General features: G+C 32.4%; 1 protein-coding gene across 3 annotated transcripts in view; it reads left to right on the forward strand.

Annotated features, from left to right (window-relative positions):
• Positions 1 to 20,856, forward strand: part of FIG4 (FIG4 phosphoinositide 5-phosphatase) — a 136,180-nt gene that overhangs the window by 86,429 nt on the left and 28,895 nt on the right. Inside the window, exons 19-22 of one of the 3 annotated variants that reach the window (XM_051997529.1) lie at positions 724 to 807; positions 11,767 to 11,962; positions 15,832 to 15,914; positions 19,395 to 19,481. In XM_051997529.1, the coding sequence (XP_051853489.1) occupies positions 724 to 807; positions 11,767 to 11,962; positions 15,832 to 15,914; positions 19,395 to 19,481 (450 nt within the window). The remainder of the gene's footprint in view (positions 1 to 723; positions 808 to 11,766; positions 11,963 to 15,831; positions 15,915 to 19,394; positions 19,482 to 20,856) is intronic. The other 2 variants (XM_051997530.1, XM_051997531.1) reach the window with 2 other exon arrangements.

Consider the following 20,856-nt stretch of genomic DNA (forward strand, 5'->3'; position numbering starts at 1 on the left):
AGGAAATCTTTCCTTCTTTTCCAAATTGCTTGTTGATCAACTGACTGATTGACAGATCAATCAACTAACTAATTGACCAATTGATCTGATTGAATTGGCTGTCTCAGCACATAGTGGAATTGTGTCTTTGGAGGTCTTAAAACAGGATTTACATGATAATTTTGTTTGTGTATTTAAAAAGAACAGCAAGTTATACATAGTAGATTTGCTGTTTTATGAGCAATTTTTTAATATATACCGTGCTATAGGAATAATGGTTTCATCCTGTAAATTAGAAATAAAATAAATTTTTAAAAAAAGAGAGTAAGAGCCCTGTTCAGGTACAGTTTGATCTAAATAAACTCTGAAGTTCCATTTAATTTGATTTTGTGACTGTTGTTCTTATGAGTTTTTTTTTTTTTTTTTAAATAACTACATGAAACTGGCAGTAAAACTCTGGAAACACTTCATGCTAACAAATTCCATTTTGAATTCAAAGTCTAATATCCTATTCAGCACCATACACATAAATAATTTTAATAATCAGCTGCTAGAAATGCTCAGTGCCATTCCGCTGGGCAATTCTTGGCCTCTAACACTTGAAACTCTGAACCTTTGGTTCAATGTTTTGTGCAGCTGTAGGGGAGAGAGAGGATGTTATGCAGGCATGTATTCAAGTGTAACAGAATATTCTCCTGAAACACATTGATAAACAGCCTCTTTTTGCTTGTTCCCTTCCTTCAGAGACTTTATGCCAAAGAATGTTGGCATTGATCCAAGTCCATTTACCGTGCGTAAACCTGATGAGACTGGAAAATCGGTGCTGGGGTAAGAACTGTTTGTTTGTTTTGGGAAAGAACATATGATTTCATTGGTGTAGGAATAGTCCAATGAGCATACCCTTTTTATCAGTACAATTCTGGAACTTTCCCCAAAACTGCAGTTTTATGATTATCAGAATCAGTACCAGATTAAGTGACTTGCCTGAGCCCACAGAGCCAAGATGTGTCTGAAGTAGGATTTGAACCCAGCTCTTTCCATTTTGGAAGTCAACTTTCTTTCTGGCTATGCCATATGGTTTCTCCATACCTGAGTAGAAAGTGGAAAACAATGGAATAATTTATCATTGAAGTTCATGGGAGAAAAAATATAAAAGGAATGGAGCAGGTGTCCTTTAGTATAATTTTAATCCAGAAAAAAAAAACTCAGATCATTTAATTATGTGTTATGACTATAGCACATTTACTTGTGCCTTAATAGTTATAAGTTATTAGATCATTGAAGTAAATAACAGAAAACTATGCTTTGTGAGGATTTCTGTAACAGGGTATTTTGTTATTTTAAGTAGAAAAGAAACTGAATTGGCAAAAGAAGAAATAGAGGTTGTTTATGTGGAATATCTTATAAAATCATATACCCATGAAATCATAGGTCCTTGACATTTTGACATCCTATAAAAGTAAACAAGTTAAATTTTGAGTTTATTCACATCATTATGAAACCCAAAGGCAAATATACTTAAAAAAATTTTTTTTTTCCTTTAGCTTACTTAAAATGCAAGGCTTTTTTTTTTTTTTTTTTTTTTTTTTTTTTGTCACAGTCACATTTCTCTATTTCTGGCAATGTTCTGAAGAGACGGAGCACAGAACCTATGCTTGTGTCCTCATACTTTTCACTCTGCTGAATTATTTTGTGTTACTGTGCTTGTTACTAAGGGCTACAACCTTATCTTATAAAAAGAAAATTGAAATTGATTTTTACTCTTTGCTAATACAAAGATTTAAAAGCTCCTCAGTATCAATTAAATGTGCTAATGTACTAAATAATTGTTTTGAGAGAAGTAAAGAAAGTAACAGTTCATATAATTAGCCAAGCACATTTGAAATCACCTAGTTCAACCCTTAACTTAAAGCTGTAAATATTTTTACAGATCCTCTGTGAGAACATTTTTAATGAAAGCAGGAGATGTACTTCTTTTTTAGGTAGACTATTTCAATGTTGGACAATTCTACTTGAAAATTCTTTCTTTGTGGTAGACCAGAAATGTTCTCCATCTAACTCCCTTGCAGCCCTAATTTTGCCTTATGGAGAACAAATATTTGTTCTTCTATATAGTCTTTAAATGCTTTTGTATTTGTGTCTGGCCTTAGTCCTCTCTTTACCAAAATAAACATACTCAGTTCCTTCAGCTATACCACATAAAAAATCATTTCTACGTCTCTTAAAGTCCTGACTACCACTTTCTATGTGTACTCTGCTTTCTCTGCAACCCCTAAAATTGAACATGGGCACTCCAGATGTAGTTTGACCAGTGAAGTACTTACCTTTAGGTTTTTTTTTTTAGCAGGTATTTTGCAGTCACCCACAAATTCTATGCTGAGTCAATTACAAAATCCCAAATGAAATGTTATCCAAGAGAATACAGATAAATATTTAGAAAACCCAGGTTTTATACCAGATACAAATTATAGGTGCAAGAACTGTCAGAATTTGAAAACACTATTAACTTAATAAACCATGAAATTAAAACCTCTCAAAGTATGATTATGACAGATAAATATAGGAAAGCCTTTGATAAAATCCGACCATGTTCATAATAATTTTATCCACTGACATCCCTGCTTTTCCATGAATAAGATCTTCTGTCTTGGCTTTGTTCATTTCTCTGGCTGTTCTCCATATCTGGGATATTTTCCCTCTAATGTCCACCTTTTGGCTTCTCTGGCTTCTTTTGAGTCCCAATTAAAATCCTGTTTTCTACAGGAATGCTTTTTCAACACTTCTTATTTATAGTTCCTTGTCTCTTTTCATTATTTCCTATTTATCGTACATAAATATACCTTATTTGTTCTTATTTGTTTGCTTATTATCCACTCTCCCCCATTAAAGTGTGAGCTCCTTCAGGGTAGAGACTGATTTTTTTGTTTTTGCCTTTCTCTGTATCCCTAACCTTTAGTACTGTGCTTGGCATATGGCACTTAATAAATGCTTATTGACAGACAAACAAAAAAACTAGCAGCCAAAAAACAACCACTTGAAAGACTAGATATACAGGGATTTTTTTTCTCCATGTATTAAAAAAGTATCTGCCTTAAATCAGAACCTATGGATAAAATGGAGAAATATTAGAAAAATTCCCATTAAGGTAAAAAACAAAATAAGAATGACCATATTAACTGCTTTTATATGACATTTTATTAGAAAATTTGGCAAATTAATAACATAGGAATAAGATTTTAAATGACTAATAATGGAAACAAAGAGTCTAAAATATCATTTTTGGGGTATATGATAGGATACACACAAATAAACTAATTGTTTATATTAACCTATTAAAAATATTAAGTTCAGCAGAATCCTTTTAGTAGCTTAATTTACTAAGTAGTTTTCATTCTTGCTTACTGTTAGTGACTATTTTTGAAATCATAAGAGAAACTCCATTTATAATAACACTGATGACCATCAACTATTTCAGAATTAATCTACCTAGTTGATACATATTATGAATAAAATAAAGACCTAAGAAATTTGAACAGTTTTCGTTGTGGAAAGGTCCAATTAGTATAGTAAAAGTAAAAATAGTGCCTCAATAAATGTATGTACATTTAATTCAATAATAATCAAAATGTCAAACATTTATTTATTTATACTTTTATTCACAAAATTATTTATTTATATTTATGTGTTATATATTTATATATACTATATAAATTATTATGCATAATAAATATATAAATAGTATATTCATTATATTATAATATAAATATATATTTATATCAATTATATAATTATGTATATCATTAAGAAGAATCATAATGGAATTTATATGGAAAAACAAATTGGAAAGAATTTTTTTTTCAAAAGTAATGGAGACATCCTTATACTTCTAGATTTTAAAATGTATTACAAAGCAGGTTTTAATTAAAAAAGTTAATTGCTTTGATTTCTACTACCAAGATGGCTGAATGAAAAAGAAACACACTGAAGTCTTCCCAAATCCTCTCCCTAAAACTAGAAAATCAGAATTGATCTAAGAGAAGGAAGCAACTTCGTATCATAGCAGAAACGGTCTGTCTCACTGAGGTAGGAGGGGAGCAGAGTCCAAGAACAGTAGCAAGAGCAGTAGTAGCAACCAGCTTCATAGCAGGAGACCCGCAGCAAGGCTCCAATCCTGGAACTGCCCATCCTGCAAATCAGTAGCTCCTTAGACAAGTGAGCAATCTCTGCAGTGCAGCAGGGACCCACATTCAACAGAAGCTACCCACAAGTCTTTGACTCTGTTGCTGTCCAGTAGTGAAGCTCTGTCCAGGGTCTGGCCTAGAGCAAGACTCTACCAGAGGGCCTTCTCTAGCAGAGAGATCCTGTTTCCATAGTTACCTAGTAGCAGGATCCCCACCTAGGGGGCAGACCAGCAACAAGATTCCCTCCTCCAGTGTTAGCCTCCAGAAAGAGTCTGTTCTATAACAATCTAACAGAAAAGCCCTACCCCTGGGGCAGGTCAGCATCTAAACTACAAATCAGGGGAGGCCAAGAGGGAGGTGATCAAATCTCTAATGAAAGCAAGCAGCTATGCCCCAAAGCCCAGTGAAAGCCAGCAGTAAGATCCTAAACTCTAGCACAAAAAGATTGGGATTGTGTAGGACCACATCACAAAAAGCAGAAAAATAAGCAAACAATAACAAAAGAGCTTGATTATAGAAAGCTATTATAGTGAGAAGGAGGATCAAACCATAAACTTAGAAAAGGACAATAATGTCAGAATGGCTACATGTAAAGCCTCAAAGAAAAATGTAGTTTGGTCTCAGAATTTGTGAAGAGTTTAAAAGAAATGAGGGTAATTTAAGAAAATCATGAAAAAAGTGTTAGTAGCATTGGGGAAGATATGCAAAAATTTATTTGAAGAAAATAACTGCCTAAACAATAGAATAGGCCACATGGAAAAGGAAGTACAAAAGCTCACTGAAGAAAACAATTCCTTACAAATTAAAATTGAGTAAGTGGAAACTAATGACTCCAAGGCATCAAGATATAATAAAATAAAATAAAAAAGTAAAAAAATGTGAAAATTTTCATTGGAAAATAACTGACTTAGAAGATAAATATGAGAATATTTAGATTATTTGAAAGCCATGATTAAAAAAAATCTTAGATAACATCTTTGAAGAAATTATCAAAGAAAACAGCCCTGATATATTAAAACCAGAGGGCAAAATAGAAATTGAAAGAATCTGCCAACAACGAACTGAAAGAAATCTTAAAATGAAAATTCCAGGTATATCGTAGCCAAATTCCAGATTTCACATATTAAGGAGGAAGTATGCACATAGTCAAAAAGAAAAATTCAAATATGGTGATACAATCAGAATTACACAGGATTTGGCAGTTTTCACATTAAAGAATTGAAAAGTATGGAAGATGACATTATACTGGAAGGCAAAGGAGCTGGGATTACAACCAAGAATCATCTACCTGGCAAAATTGGATGTAATCTCTCAGGGGAAAAATGGATATTTAACAAAAATATCCTAGCATTTCCTAATTAAAAGAATTAAATAAAAAAAATTTGACCTCCAAATATAAGATACAGGGGAAACATAAAAAAGTAAAAAAGAAACAAAAAAGGGAAAATATAAGAAATTCAATAAGGTTATACTTTATATTCAAGATAATATTTGATAATATCTTAAGAACTCTATTAGCTTAAGAACAATTAGAACGAGTATAAATAGATAGACATGATTTTGATGGAATGAAACTCCCCTACCCCTGAAAAAGCCACACCAAAATAAAAAGATAAGAAAAAAATTGCATTGGAAGAAGGGTGGGAGATTGAGGCAAATTATCCCACATAAAAGAGACATGAATGAGCTATTATAATGGGGGGTGGGATGAGAAGAGGTGTAGTAGCAAAGCTTAAATCTTGCTATCATCAAAATTGATTCAAAGAGGGAATAACATACACACTCAGTTGAATACAGAAATCTTTCTTACCTTATTAACAAGTTTTAAAAAATGGGAATAATAAAGGGAGACTGATCATAAAAGAGGGTAAATTGGGGAAGGCAGAGTTCACAAATAAAGCACTTTTGAAGAGAGAAGGGGGATAAGAAAGAGAGGGGGATAAACCAAGGAAAAATACATAAAGAGAAGTAAACAGTTATCATAACTATAAATGTGAATGGGATGAACTCACCCATAAAATGGAAGTAGATAGCAGGATGGATTAAAAAACTAGAATCCTACAATATATTGCTTACAATTGAAGTAGAGATACAAGGTAAAAGTTAGAGTCTAGAGCAGAGTTTATTATGCTTTGGCTGAAGCAAAGAAAGCAGGTTTAGTAATCATAATCTCAGACAAAGCTAAGCAAAAGCAAAAATAGATCCAAGTAGAAGAGGTTCAGGAAGGAAACTCTATCCTGCTGAAAAGTACCATCAATATTAAACATTGTGCACCAAATTGTGTATCATCTAAATTTTTGAGGAGTTGTTGAGTGAGTTACAGGAGGAAATAGATCTTAAAACTATACTAGTGGGTGACCTGAACTTTTTCCTTTTAGAACTAGATAAACACTGTAGCAGTCCTTTTTATAGTGGCAAGGAACTGGACATTGGACACCCATCAATTGGCGAATAGCTGAATAAGTTATAGTATGTGAATGTAATAGAATAGTATTGTTCTGTAAGAAATAATAAGCAGTCTGATTTCAGAAAAGCCTGGAAAGACTTACTTGAATTGATGATAAGTGAAGTGAGCAGAACCAAGAGAACATTGTACACAATAATAATTAGATCATGTGATGATCAACTGTGAGGGACTTGGCTTTTTTCAACAATGAGGTGATTCAAGGCAATTCCAAAAGACTTGAGATGGAAAGTGCCATTCACATCCAGAGAGAGATATGGAAACTGAATGTGGATCAAACTATACTATTTTCACCTTTTTGTTATTGTTGTTATTCATTTCCTTTTTTTTCCCCTTATATATTTTTTTCCCTTTTGGTTTTCTTGCACAGCGTGATGAATTTGGAAATATGCTTAGAAGAATTGCACGTGTTTAGCTGTATTGGATAGCTTGCTGTCTTGGGGGAAGGAAAGAGGAGGAAACAAATTTTGAACTTGTTTTGCAAAGGTGAATGTTGAAAACTATCTTTGCATGTATTTGGAAAAATAAAATACTATTAAAAAGAACTAGATAAACAAGAAACAAGAAAAACATTAATGAGGTGAATAAAACTTTGGAAAGTTAGATATAATAGATCTCTGGAGAAAACAACGAAATAGAAATGAATATACCTTTTCTGCAACAGTATATGGCACCTACATAAAAAATGACTATGTATTAGGATATGAAAACCTCACAACCAAATGTAGAAAAAGGAGAAATAGCAATTTCGTCTTTTCAGATCATAATGCAATAAAAATTATCTTCAATAATGTACAATGGAAAGAGAGATTAAAATTTAATTGGAAATTAGATAATGCTAAAACAATAAATGTGTCAAAGAACAAAGAACAAATCATAGAAACAATTGTTAACTTCATTAATGAAAATGAGAACGAGATAACATATCAAAATTTATGGGATGCAGCCAAAGCAGTTAATAAGGGAAAATTCACATCTCATATTGTTTATATTAATAAAATAGAGAAAAGGCAGATCGGTGAGTTGGTTATGCAACTAAAGAAACTAGAACAAGAACAGATTAAAAATCCCCAACTAAACACCAAATTGGAAATCCTGAAAAATCAAAGGAGAAACTAATAAAATTGAAAGTAAGAAAACCATTGAACTAATAAAGAAAGATAGAAGCTGATTTTATGAAAAAATTAATAAAATAAGCTATTTGTTAATTTGAATTAAAAAAACAAATTAAAAATCAAAATCAAAATACCAAAATTAAAAAGAATGGATTCACCACCAAAGAAGAAATTAAAACAATTGTTAGAAACTCTTTTGCCTAATTATATGGCAATAAATTTGATAATCTAAATGAAATGAATGAATATCTACAAAAATACAAATTATTCAGATTAACAGAAGAAGAAATAACACAATATTAGAAAGAAGAAATCGAACAAGACATCAGTGATCCCCAAAACCAAATGGATCCACAAGTGAATTCTACCAAACATATAAAGAAAAATTAATTCCAATATTATATAAATTATCTGGATGACAAACAAACATTAAGAAGGAAACTACTTAAAAAGATGGAAGAAAATGAAATAATATATTTCCACTTTTGGAGAAAAGATGCCTTTTTTCTTATTCAACAAATAGAAGAAAATTATTAGGGACAAGATAGATATTTAACTATTCATATTAAACATTTATGAATAGCAATACTGTAACTAAAATAAAAACATATTGGGAAAATATTTGTGGCAAATATGACAAATAAAATATAGCATCTAAAGATCTAAAAGACTTAAAAAAAATTTACAAAGATAATTCCTAGGTTTTAGGTGATGTGATTAAAAATATGGGCTGAAAGATTTCAGCAAATTGGTATTCTTTTGGAAAAAACTAAAAACTTCTATTTCACTAAAAACCAAAGTTGAAAATTAAAACATTATTGTTTCTGTATTATACCCATCACATTAGCAAAAATATTTAGAAGCAAGGAAAATTAATGATAGACTTGTAGAAAAAGTGATACTGATTGATTTATGGTAAAATTAAAAATTTGTAGAACCTTTTGGGAAGTTGATCTGGTAGCATACAGTAAAAGTCATAAAATTATCTTATTCTTTGATCCAATAATCCTATAATTAGGGATTATCTTCAATAGTACAGTACTATAAAATAAATGATTGTTCACTATTGTAAAGGAGTACTATACAGCAATTAAGAATTATAGGTAGGAGTATCATAAAAAATGTGGAAAGACCTTTGTGAAATAACGTGAAGTAAAAAAGAAAAAAAAAAAAGCCGAATGAGAGCAACAGAATATTCATTCACTAACTCCAACCATACCATATGAAAAGTGAATGAAAGTAATGGGATAAAATAAATTCTTAAGTCATTTGGACTGATTGAAAAATTAGAACATTTTATGCATTGAAATTAAGTAATTCAAATATTGTTACTAAGCAAATTTAATTGGTCCTTATAAATATTCTGTATTTAATCTATAATGAAATATTTCACTACGAAAATCATAAATGAGTAAAAACAGCCATTGGCTAAATTTCTTAATTTTAGAAATGTGTGCCTTTCCCATAAGTGCTACTTAGAGCAAAACTTAAGTCAGTGTGTTTTTGTATTGGACTACATATGTTATTTCTCAATGTATAATCGTGATATATCCTAAAGAAAATTTTTCTCTCTCAGTTTTTCTCTAGGGCTAAATAGAAAAATAATCTCCCCCTTTCATTCTTTTCTCTGTTCCATCTATGCTTCATTCATAGCTCATGTAGCAATGATATGAATGCAAAATGGTTCATATGATCTATATTTTCTGTGCTATGTCTGACTTTATTTTTAATTTCTTAAAGAATGAATCTAGTTTCTTTATGTTACAGCACAAGGAAAACTTTCATATTGGCCCACAGGGTCCTTCATGACTCCAAGGGGAGTTGCAAATGGACACTTCAAAGGGGGAGGATAATAGTTTCTTTTTGTCATTGGTTAAAGAAGATGTTCATTTGTCTTCTAATCTATAGAATAAGTAAGCAGCTGGACAATTTTTTAAAATTTAAAAGTAAATTTAAAAAAAATTAAAATTAGATTAAAAAATTTTTAAATTAAATTAAATGAATAAATAATAATAGTTTTTACTTACATGGAACTTTAAGGTTTTCCAAGTATTTTTGACAAAAAGTCAAATGAATGGGGTCGTGCAAATATTATCCTCATTTTGCAGATAAAGAAATGGTAACTCAGAGAAGTTTTAAATAGCTTGCCTATGATTACAGAGCTAGGAAGGGTTAGTTTTTTAAACTTAGCTGCAAAAGTGTTGGATGTGCTTCAATGTTCTATAATTTAGCAGTGGTTAGGATTTCCCTTTCCCTTTCTGGTAACCTTTTTCATTTCTTTTGTCTTTTTTTTTTTTTAACCCAGCATATTTAAAAAAGAAAAAAAAAAGTCTTTTAGGCTAACGTTAACTATATAAGCAAAGGAAAGTTATGAAAAGATTTGGCTAATGGCTATGATTATATATATACACACATACATATGGAGTGTTTTGAAAGTCTTATTTGTAATTTAATCAGTATTAGTTTAGTATATATATATCTATATACACACACACACACACACATATATATGTACACAAATATCTATTCCTCTATATATGTATGTATACATGCATATATTAGGATTAGGGTTTTACACAGAACAGATAGGTCAGAATGAACTAATTTGTATTCCAAAATAAAAGATACATGACTTTGAATGATCTTTAATATAAGTGTATACACAATTATATCTCTATATACATATATATACATGTGTGCATGTATGTATATATATGTACTTATATATCTATAATCATTCAGAAGTCAAGTATGTTTGATTTTGTAAGACAACATAGTTCATTCTGACACATTTATTCTGTATATAACCTTACTGCTCTTACAAATTTACTCTCTGGAGGACCAGCATTCTACCCGGGAGGTGGGATTGTCTGGATTAATATACCCATGGATTATTGAATGGCATTTGTACTTTTATAAATGACCCATTAGTTACAGTTGAAAATTTTTGCTAGTGTTTTATATTCATGACCAAATCTTTTTGATTTCCCCCTCATTTTGTTACATTATTTGCATCATTTTATTATAAACACACTTGAATGTGTGTATGTGTGTGTGTGTATATCCATCTCTTTATGGTGAAAAATTGTGATTTTCTTGGTGTAGAGTACACTTAAGGAAACATTATGATATTTGTATCATAATAATGATAATAACAGTAATAATAGCCAGCACTTATATATCAATTTAAGGTTTATAAAGTGCAGCACTTATATTGTCTTATATGATCCTCACTAACAACCCTGTGACATGGCTGTCATTTTACAGAAGTTTACCTTTTAAAGAATTGAAAAATTATAGATGAATTTTGCTGATTCCAAGCATAAGCCTTTCAAAAGCTCTCAGATTTTTCTGTTTTTTAATCTTTGGACTGGGTCTTCCAAACTCGTCTAGTTCCAGTATTTATTGGCTTTTTTTTTGTTTGTTTGTTTGCTTTGTTTCCAACTTAGGTTTCCTTACACAATGCTTAAGTCACCTCTTGTTCCTGGGGGATCATTGTATGGATGCTGGATTTAGTATGGATATCCCAACAGTTTAGCTCACTGTAACCTGGAACTTCTGAGCACTAGCAATCCATCAGCCTCACCTTTCTAGGCAGAATCCTCTATAATAATTATATATGTGTGTATATGTATGTATATATCTGTAGAGATACATAATCCATATAGATGATTTTATAATTCTATAAGAAATGAATATAACTAAATTTTAGGGGAAATACTTATATTACTCCCTGAGCATTTTAAAACTTAACCAAAAGGATTAAAGTTCATATAGCGATAGCAAGTGCAAATAATGAAATATAGTATTTTTTCATTTTAATGCCCCTTTAAACTGCTGACTTCTTTTTTATGACATCATTCTTTTCCCTCCCTATATCTGAGGACAAAGGATAGAGAAAGTCCTGTGTTGGTCAGAGTCAGATCTTAGACTGTAGATGATTTGGATGGAAGGTGCTGTGCATATTCATATTCATCAGAACTGATCTATTTTTCTCTCTCCTGTTTCCCTATTAAAAAAAAAAAAGAAATAAAAGCAATAGGGAAGAAACTGTATTACAACGAAAAACAGCAGCTAGTGCCCCCCCACCTCCAAATGAAGAAGCTGTTTCCAGTAGTTCTGAGGATGATTCTGGAACAGACAGAGAAGATGAGGGTTCTGTTTCTCAGCGTTCCACCCCAGTCAAGATGACAGATGCAGGAGACAGTACCAAAGTGACAGAGGTAAGGAAGGAGAACAGCATACTTAACCCACGATTGACAATTTGGAGGAGGATGGCAATAAAAATTCTCTCTTTAGGTATACCACTAAAAGCAAGGACACTTTGAACCAAGTGAGTCAAATCCCTTCAAGTGTCAATTTATGAGACATTTTGTAGTTTGAATGTTAACATAGAGATGATTGAAAGTAGGTGGTATTTTGAAATAGATTGTTCCTTTTTTCATAAGATGATGAAACTAGTTTTTTAAAAAAAATCTAAATTTATACTTCCAGGTGAGTCTGTTACCTTTGAAGTAGTCACCTTGAGAAGTTATACTTACTCCAGTGATTTCACTTTTTCCAGCATTTAAAAAAAAACTCCAATTCAAGTAATATATATTAAGCACTACATTAGATATTGGGGCTTAAAAAAGAAAAAAAAAAGACAGTCCAGGCATATTTCCTTGTGGCCATACTATGTATGTTAGCCCATGTGAAAGGCTTTTTAAAACTAAGGGAAAATTAATCAATGAAAAATGATCAGAAACATTCATGAAAATGATGTTAAATATGAAATTATGGTAATTGATTTTTAAAATGAGCAGCATAACTCATCTGCATATAGGCTTCTACTTTGAATTTTTATTGAACAACAATATACACTATATGTTCTCTTTGTACTGGATTAGAAATTACTCTAAATTTTGTATATGTGTCAGTGATAAAGTACAACTCTCCAGATTAAATGTATTAACTCTGTTCCTTTTAACTATTGGTTCAGATGTAGTAGTAAGAAAAGCCACATTTTTCTTTTGCTAAATTCTTTGAATTTGTATATTTGTGTTATTCATATGCATAAAAACTCTCCTTACCACGTACTTCTGACAAGCTTTTGAATTATTAGGTGTATTCTGTGCAATTGCCTATAATGTAGTAAGGTTGTATTGTGCCCAGAATGAAAAGCTCATCTCGGAAATATCAGAGAAAGTCCAATGTTCTGTTAACTATATTAGTCATGTCTCTACTAAATTAAGACCTACTACCCAATTCACTGCAATCATGAACCTTATCTATATGAATTTTATATTTGAATAGCGTGGTGATGAAGGTCACTGTATTTTTCTCTTAATTGACCTAATTCTCTTTCACTGGTAAGTGTACAGTCACAATTAATCCTTGTGTCTTTGTGAAGAGCCAACCCAAATAGCATCTACCTCTCTGTCTCAGAAGTCAGTATAAGCTGGGCAGATTAGAAAGTCTTTCTTCCTTCTCCTGCACCACAACAAATCGATTTCAAGGCCAATGTTTTCTGTGTGATGTGTGTGTGTGATGTGTGTGTGTGTATGAAAAAATATATATATACTATTTTGTAAATGGGTTATTTTGAGAAGCCTACTTAGCCCATAGAAACATAATTTTATGTGCCATTTGATATTTCTCCTTGCTTAAAGTTGCAACGATGTCTAGAATAAATATTTTAATTATTTTTATTCTAGACTTTAATAAAGTAGGTTCTTTTTTTTTTTTTAATAACTTTTTATTGATAGAACGCATGCCAGGGTAATTTTTTACAGCATTATCCCTTGCATTCACTTCTGTTCTGATTTTTCCCCTCCCTCCCTCCACCCCTTCCCCCAGATGGCAAGCAGTCCTTTACATGTTGAATGGGTTGCAGTATATCCTAGATACAATATATGTGTGCAGAACCAAACAGTTTTCTTGTTGCACAGGGAGAATTGAATTCAGAAGGTATAAATAACCCGGGAAGAAAAACAGAAATGCAAGCAGTTTATATTCATTTCCCAGTGTTCTTTCTCTGGGTGTAGCTGCTTCTGTCTATCTTTGATCAATTAAGGCTCTCTTTATCGAAGAGATCCACTTCCATCAGAATACATCCTCAAACAGTATCGTTGTTGAGGTACATAATGATCTCTTGGTTCTGCTCGTTTCACTTAGCATCAGTTCATGTAAGTCTAGCCAGTCCTCTCTATATTCATCCTGCTGGTCATTCCTTACAGAACAATAATATTCCATAACATTCATATACCACAATTTACTCAACCATTCTCCAATTGATGGGCATCCTTTCATTTTCCAGCTTTTAGCCACTACAAACAGGGCTGCCACAAACATTTTGGCACATACAGGTCCCTTTCCCTTCTTTAGTATCTCTTTGGGGTATAAGCCCAGTAGAAACACCGCTGGTTCAAAGGGTATGCATAATTTGATAACTTTTTGAGCATAGTTCCAAATTGCTCTCCAGAATGGCTGGATGTGTTCACAATTCCACCAACAATGTATCAGTGTCCCTGTTTTCCCACATCCCCTCCAACATTCACCATTATCTTTCCCTGTCATTCTAGTCAATCTGACAGGTGTATAGTGGTATCTCAGAGTTGTCTTAATTTGCATTTCTCTGATTAATAATGATTTGGAGCATATTTTCATATGTCTATAAATAGTTTCAATTTCTTCATCTGAGAATTGTCTGTTCATATCCTTTGACCATTTATCAATTGGAGAATGGTTTGATTTCTTATAGATTAGAGTCAATTCTCTATATATTTTGGAAATGAGGCCTTTATCAGAACCTTTGATTGTAAAAATGTTTTCCCAGTTTATTGTTTCCCTTCTAATCTTGTTTGCATTTGTTTTGTTTGTACAAAAACTTTTCAATTTGATATAATCAAAATTTTCTATGTTGTGGTCAACACATAGTTCTCTAGTTCTTCTTTGGTCATAAATTCCTCCCTCTTCCACAGGTCTGCGAGGTAAACTATCCTATGCTCTTCCAATTTATTTATCATCTCATTCTTTATACCTAGGTCATGAACCCATTTTGACCCTATCTTGGTGTACGGTGTGAAGTGTGGGTCAATGCCTAGTTTCTGCCATACTGATTTCCAATTTTCCCAGCAATTTTTGTCAAATAATGCATTCTTATCCCAGAAACTCGTGTCTTTCGGTTTGTCAAACACTGTATTATTAAAGTTATTGGCTGTTTTGTCCTTTGAACCTAACCTATTCCATTGATCAACTAGTCTATTTCTTAGCCAATACCAGATGGTTTTAGAATAAAATAGGTTCTTGATAAAACAATAGCTTAAATCAATACTGGTATTATTACTAATAATAGATTACATTGTTATAGCACTTTAAGTTTTACAAACACTTTACTCACAATGGTATGAGATAGGCAATACAAGTATCATCATTCATATTTTTCAAATCAGGAAATTGAGCCTCAAAAATTGATGTCATTTGCCCATGGCCATACAGCTCTTGAGGGTCAAAACTGGAACTCAAACCTGGGCTTCAAACTGAAAAAACATTCTCTTGTTACTACAGAATAGGGCTATTTATATACAAGTTATGTGGTTCCCATTTAAAAATATACAAAAAGCTTGAGTATTTTAATTTTTATATTTTTGCAAATAAGTATTACAATATTAAATTTTTTGCTTATATAAACATTAAATATCTTATACCAGCTTATTTTAATACTTCAGAATATTTGTGATTTCATAATTAGAGTAGATTTTATCTCCACTAACAGATCATAGTCATTCTCATTCTTTAGTAGACAGTATCCTAGGGTCAGAAAAATTCAATTCCCTGGGATCCAGCCTTCTGGTAATGAACCTCTCTGAATGTAGTTGAGCTGGTGCTCCCACATTTGGCCTGTTGTTAGGACTAAGCTTGAAGCTTATATTTGAGGAAGGACTTGGCAGAGTTTATGTTTTGTTTGTGTAGTAGTAATGCATGCGTACTTTGGTGAAATTTTTCACTTTCTCTCATGGGTTCATGTATAAAAATCTTTACCTTTGGAAATTACTAGAGTCCTGAAATTCTAAAAATATTCATTGATATATATATTTTTTTACAACCCCAGAATTTAGTGCAACCTATGAAAGATGTTTATGGGATTAACCTTTCAGATGTCCCTTCAGAAGAAGATCTTTCTGTTTATACAAGGTAAAGTAAGTCACTAATTCAGCAATTAGCTTAGACATTGTGTTAGAGTTATAAGAGTGATAATCTCTGCTATCCAGAAGCTTAAAATGAGAGCAGGTGTGTATGGGGAAGCTATTAACACAAATCATGATTTTTCAGGCAGACTAAAGAAGCTCTGGAGTGAAGTTGAGAGAGGGCAGCCTTGGAAACAGGGAGACTGAGCTTTAGTCCCATCTTGGATCCATATTGACTCTGTGACCCTGAACAAGTTATTTAACCACTGCACCACTCTAGGTGACCTAATGGATGTTGATTTGTATTGAAAGCATTCCTTGTTAATGAAATCATAGTTCATAGAATCATTGATTTAAAGTTGGAAAGAACTTTGAGAAGCTATGGCATTCAAACCTCTCATTTTGTAGATTCTAAGATACTGAGAAATTAAGTGATTTACTTAGTATCACACAACTAGAAAGTTTCATAGATAATATTTGAACTTAAGTCTTCTTAATTCCAAATCCAGTGCCTTCTTCACTATGTTATGCTGCCTCTCCTGAATCACAATTCCAATCTCCAAACTTAAAGCAGAAGAATAGCTATGAAGTTCTATGAAATGAGGATCCAGGGGTTTCAAAAGTAAATTGAAGTCTCCATGAAGGAGGAGGTAGCTCTTGAATCTTGAAAGAAGTGAAATATATTAATAAGCACTAATGTAAAGAAAGTACATTCCAGAAATCAGAAACAATTAGCTTAATTAATGACAAAAGAGAAGGCAATTAAGAAGAGACTAAAAAACCAATATCCCTATAGTTTTTTTTAAACAATTGAAAAATTTTTGAATTAAAAATCATTTTTTTTCTTATCACCTCTCACTCACTACATTGAAAAAGAGAGAAAAGTAAAACCCTGTAACAAAAAAGTAGATTCTCCCCTTGGCTTTGTCCAAAACAAATGTTTTAATTTACAACCTGAGTGTATGATTAGTCAATGTATTGATTAGAATTCTTTTTTTTTCTTATTTTATAATAACTTTTTATTGACAGAACCCATGCCAGGGTAATTTTTTACAACATTATCCCTTGCACTCGCTTCTCTTCCGATTTTTCCCCTCCCTCCCTCCACCTGGCAAGCAGTCCTATATATCTTAAATATGTTGCAATATATCCTAATTACATTATATGTGTGCAGAACCGAACAGTTCTCTTGTTGCACAGGGAGAATTGGATTCAGAAGGTAAAAATAATCTGGAAAGAAAAACAAAAATGCAAGCAGTTTACATTCATTTCCCAGTGTTCTTTCTTTGGGTATAGCTGTTTCTGTCCATCACTGATCAATTGAAACTGAGTTAGATCTCTTTGTCAAAGAAATCCACTTCCATTAGAATACATCTTCATACAGTATCATTGTTGAAGTATATAATGATCGCCTGGTTCTGCTCATTTCACTTAGCATCAGTTCATGTAAATCTCTCCAATCCTCTTTGTATTCATCCTGCTGGTCATTTCTTACAGAACGTAATATTCCATAACATTCATATACCACAATTTACCCAGCCATTCTCCAGTTGATGGGCATCCATTCATTTTCTAGTTTCTGACCACTACAAACAAGGCTGCCACAAACATTTTGGCACATACAGGTCCCTTTCCCTTCTTTAGTATCTCTTTGGGATATAAGCCCAGAAGTAACACTGCTGGATCAAAAGGTATGCACAGTTTGATAACTTTTTGGGCATAATTCCAGATTGCTCTCCAGAATGGTTGGATTCATTCACAACTCCACCAACAATGCATCTGTGTCCCAGTTTTCCCACATCTCCTCCAACATTCATCATTATTTTTTCCTGTCATCTTAGCCAATCTGGCAGGTGTGCAATGGTGAGAGTTGTCTTAATTTGCATTTCTCTGTTGATCAGAATTCTTAAACCTTTCAAAGTTGTGTGTCTTTACAGTGTTGTTAATACTATGTAAATTGTTCTCCTAGTGTTACTCACTTCATATTATGTTCTATTTTCTTCATCCATAACTTTGAAGCTGATATAATTTTTGGTGACATAATTAAGGTTAAGTGACTTGCCCAGGATCACAAAGCTAGTAAGTGGCAAGTGTCTGAAGGGGAATTGAACTCAGGTCCTCTTAACTCCAGGTGCTTTATTCACTGCACCACCTAGATGCCCCCTTAATTTTCTTAAAAAATAGTGTGAGCTTACAGTTAGAAAGGACTTCAGCCTAACAGTAGTTATCGGAATATTAATGGTCGGCCTTTTATTATATACAAATATTTTGGTTCAAGTTAAAGATACAGGAAAAAGAAAACTTCTACTTTGTGAAATATGATTCCTATCTAGAAACATTTGCTTAGAATTCTTGAGTTAAAAAAATCTCTTGCACTGAAATGTATACCCCAACAGCAGAGAAATGTAAAGTGCTTATTACATTTCTAGCATATAACTCTGGATTTTATACTAAAATGTAAATATAATGATACCTCTGTTAATGAAGACTCTGGAAAGAAAGAACTTTTTCTTTTAACAAAGTGGACCAGGATATAGACATAGTGTGTTAAGATCCGGTGTCCTTGGCCCTGGCTTATTATGGTGAAGTCATCTATTTTACTGTCTCAGGTACTGCAAAGACTGAAAGGAGGATGCATGACCAGGACTCATATAGCCTAGGCATGCTGACAGAACTGCCTCCTGACAATTGGCCTTGATGGAAGGCCAAATTCTGTCACTTACTCCTATTTATTTTGTGAATGAGTCAGGGCTTTCCTTGACTTTTAAAGTAGATCTACATTCCTTAATTGAAGTCAAAATGTGATAATTATTATAATGGTTTGAAAAGTTAAAAAGGTTGTATGGATATATTTAATATTATTACCTGGTCTATTATGTATATGTAGTTAGGGGACTTGGTGAAAAAAACAAACTTAGTAATTAAAAAATGAAATTAGTTCAAAACAACGAATCAACCATGTTTCTGCTTTACTTTTTCTGCTTTTTAAGGCATTAGAATACAGTGTCTTAGAAAGACAACTGTATTTGACCTCTGAGGGCCACAGCTTGAATTCTATTTCTGTTCTTTATTTTCTTGACCTTGAACAAATTACTTCAATGAAGGAGTTAGAATAAAATATTTTTTAGTTTCCTTCATCTCTAAGATCCATAATCATTAAATTGTATACTGAGTCCTATATTTGATGTGAAAAAACATAGATCAGGCTCCACAATGAAGGAAGCCTTATTTCATTTATTTCTGCCTTACATTTTTAAACAATCTTATCTCCCACTCTCTCAATTCCTCCCCACCCTTGAATCCCCACAGCCCACTGTGAAATGAGAAAACAGCTTAAATGTGATTACTTTATGTGAAATGGCAGATATTTGGTATCCTTTCCTGAAACTACTGTTACTATCATCCTAAAGAAAATCTCATTTTTCTTGAGCTATTGATACTGCAAGTTATTATATTTTTTACTCTTACTATCTATTGCAATCTGTAGGTTTGTTCAACTGGGACAACATCAACACAAGCAAGACAAGAGTAACCAGCAGCATTGTTCTAAGCACTTAGATGGAGTTATAAAATTGTAAGTACTGTGTGTTTTTGAACATTCATACACACATCTATTTTTTAAAAGAAATGTCTGGCTGTAAGACTGCTAAAACATAGTACCCTTCCCTCATTGTACCTTGACAGAAATAAGTGGGATCGATATATGTGGTGATAGGGAGAAGGAGAGACAGAGTTTTGTCTGTGTTTCAAGTGAGTACTTCAGGGGTGGTAGAAATTGATGGAAATTGCTTCCCACTGATTGGAAGTAATTAAGGTGACTCTTTTGGCCCTAAAAATAGGCTCCTCAACTAGATGATAGACTCTTTGACTTCTTAGAGATTGTGTTTTCTATTAATTTTGTATTTTTCTCAACACCTCATATAGCAGTGAGATAAGGATCTGGATTTGGAATCAGGATCTGGATGAAATTTCAGCTTTGCTACTTAACTGTTTAATCCTGGCCAAAGTAATTCACTTTTCTGGGCCTCAATTTTACAATCTGTAAAAGGAGCATTTGTCTTAAAAACTGTGATCTTACCTTATGATATCAAATAGGTGCTTAATGACTGTTAAATAAATCCAGCAGGGGCACAGTACCTTTGACATTCCCATGTGCTCATACTGCTCAAGTGCAGTACCTTTAAAGAGCCCAGTAAAATATTGGGGTTAAGAGAGTATATCATATGGCTGTATACACTTGGCTGCCTTTTTTTTTTTTTTTTTTTTTTTGGAGCTAGGCCTTTTTTCGTCTTTTCATACTCATTGGAACACCATGTTATTTTTGTAAGACCCAAGTTAGATTAATCTTTTTATATACTCATACTAAGTAATTTTTTCAAGTTCTCACCTTGTATTGGAAGAGAACAGAAACAGGGTTGAAAATCATAGAGTGAAAGACCCAAAAGAGATTTAAAGATATGATCTATTTCATTATGGTTTCAGGAAAGTTTTCAAACTTCACTCTAGAAAGTAACCTCCCAGATATGATAATAATTATCTTGTTTTTTCCTTTTTTTTTTTTTAAAACCAAAAACATCTTCCAAACTAGTTACAAGTTCATAGAGGGTAAAGATTGTGTCTTATACTTTTTTGATATTATCGTCTTATTAAGTCAGAAATATTGCTATGCACGTATTTGACACTTAGATACTTGTTTAATGAATTTATTTCTAGCCAATCTCCAGACCATTTCTTTGGTGCTAGAATCTAATTTTGTCGTTTTCAGCAAGTGAATTCAATACATGAAGAGACTGCCATATGGATTATTTGGAATTATTTTTTGAATGGGGAGGCATATGGATTATATTATTGAACATATTAAATATTGTTAAACTGAGGCAGATTATTAGGTAGTTTGTTTCAATTTTCAAATAGTTTTTTTTTTAACTAATGGAATAACTTTCAAGGAA

Source organism: Antechinus flavipes, chromosome 4 (assembly GCF_016432865.1).
Source record: "Antechinus flavipes isolate AdamAnt ecotype Samford, QLD, Australia chromosome 4, AdamAnt_v2, whole genome shotgun sequence".
NCBI lineage: Eukaryota > Metazoa > Chordata > Mammalia > Dasyuromorphia > Dasyuridae > Antechinus > Antechinus flavipes.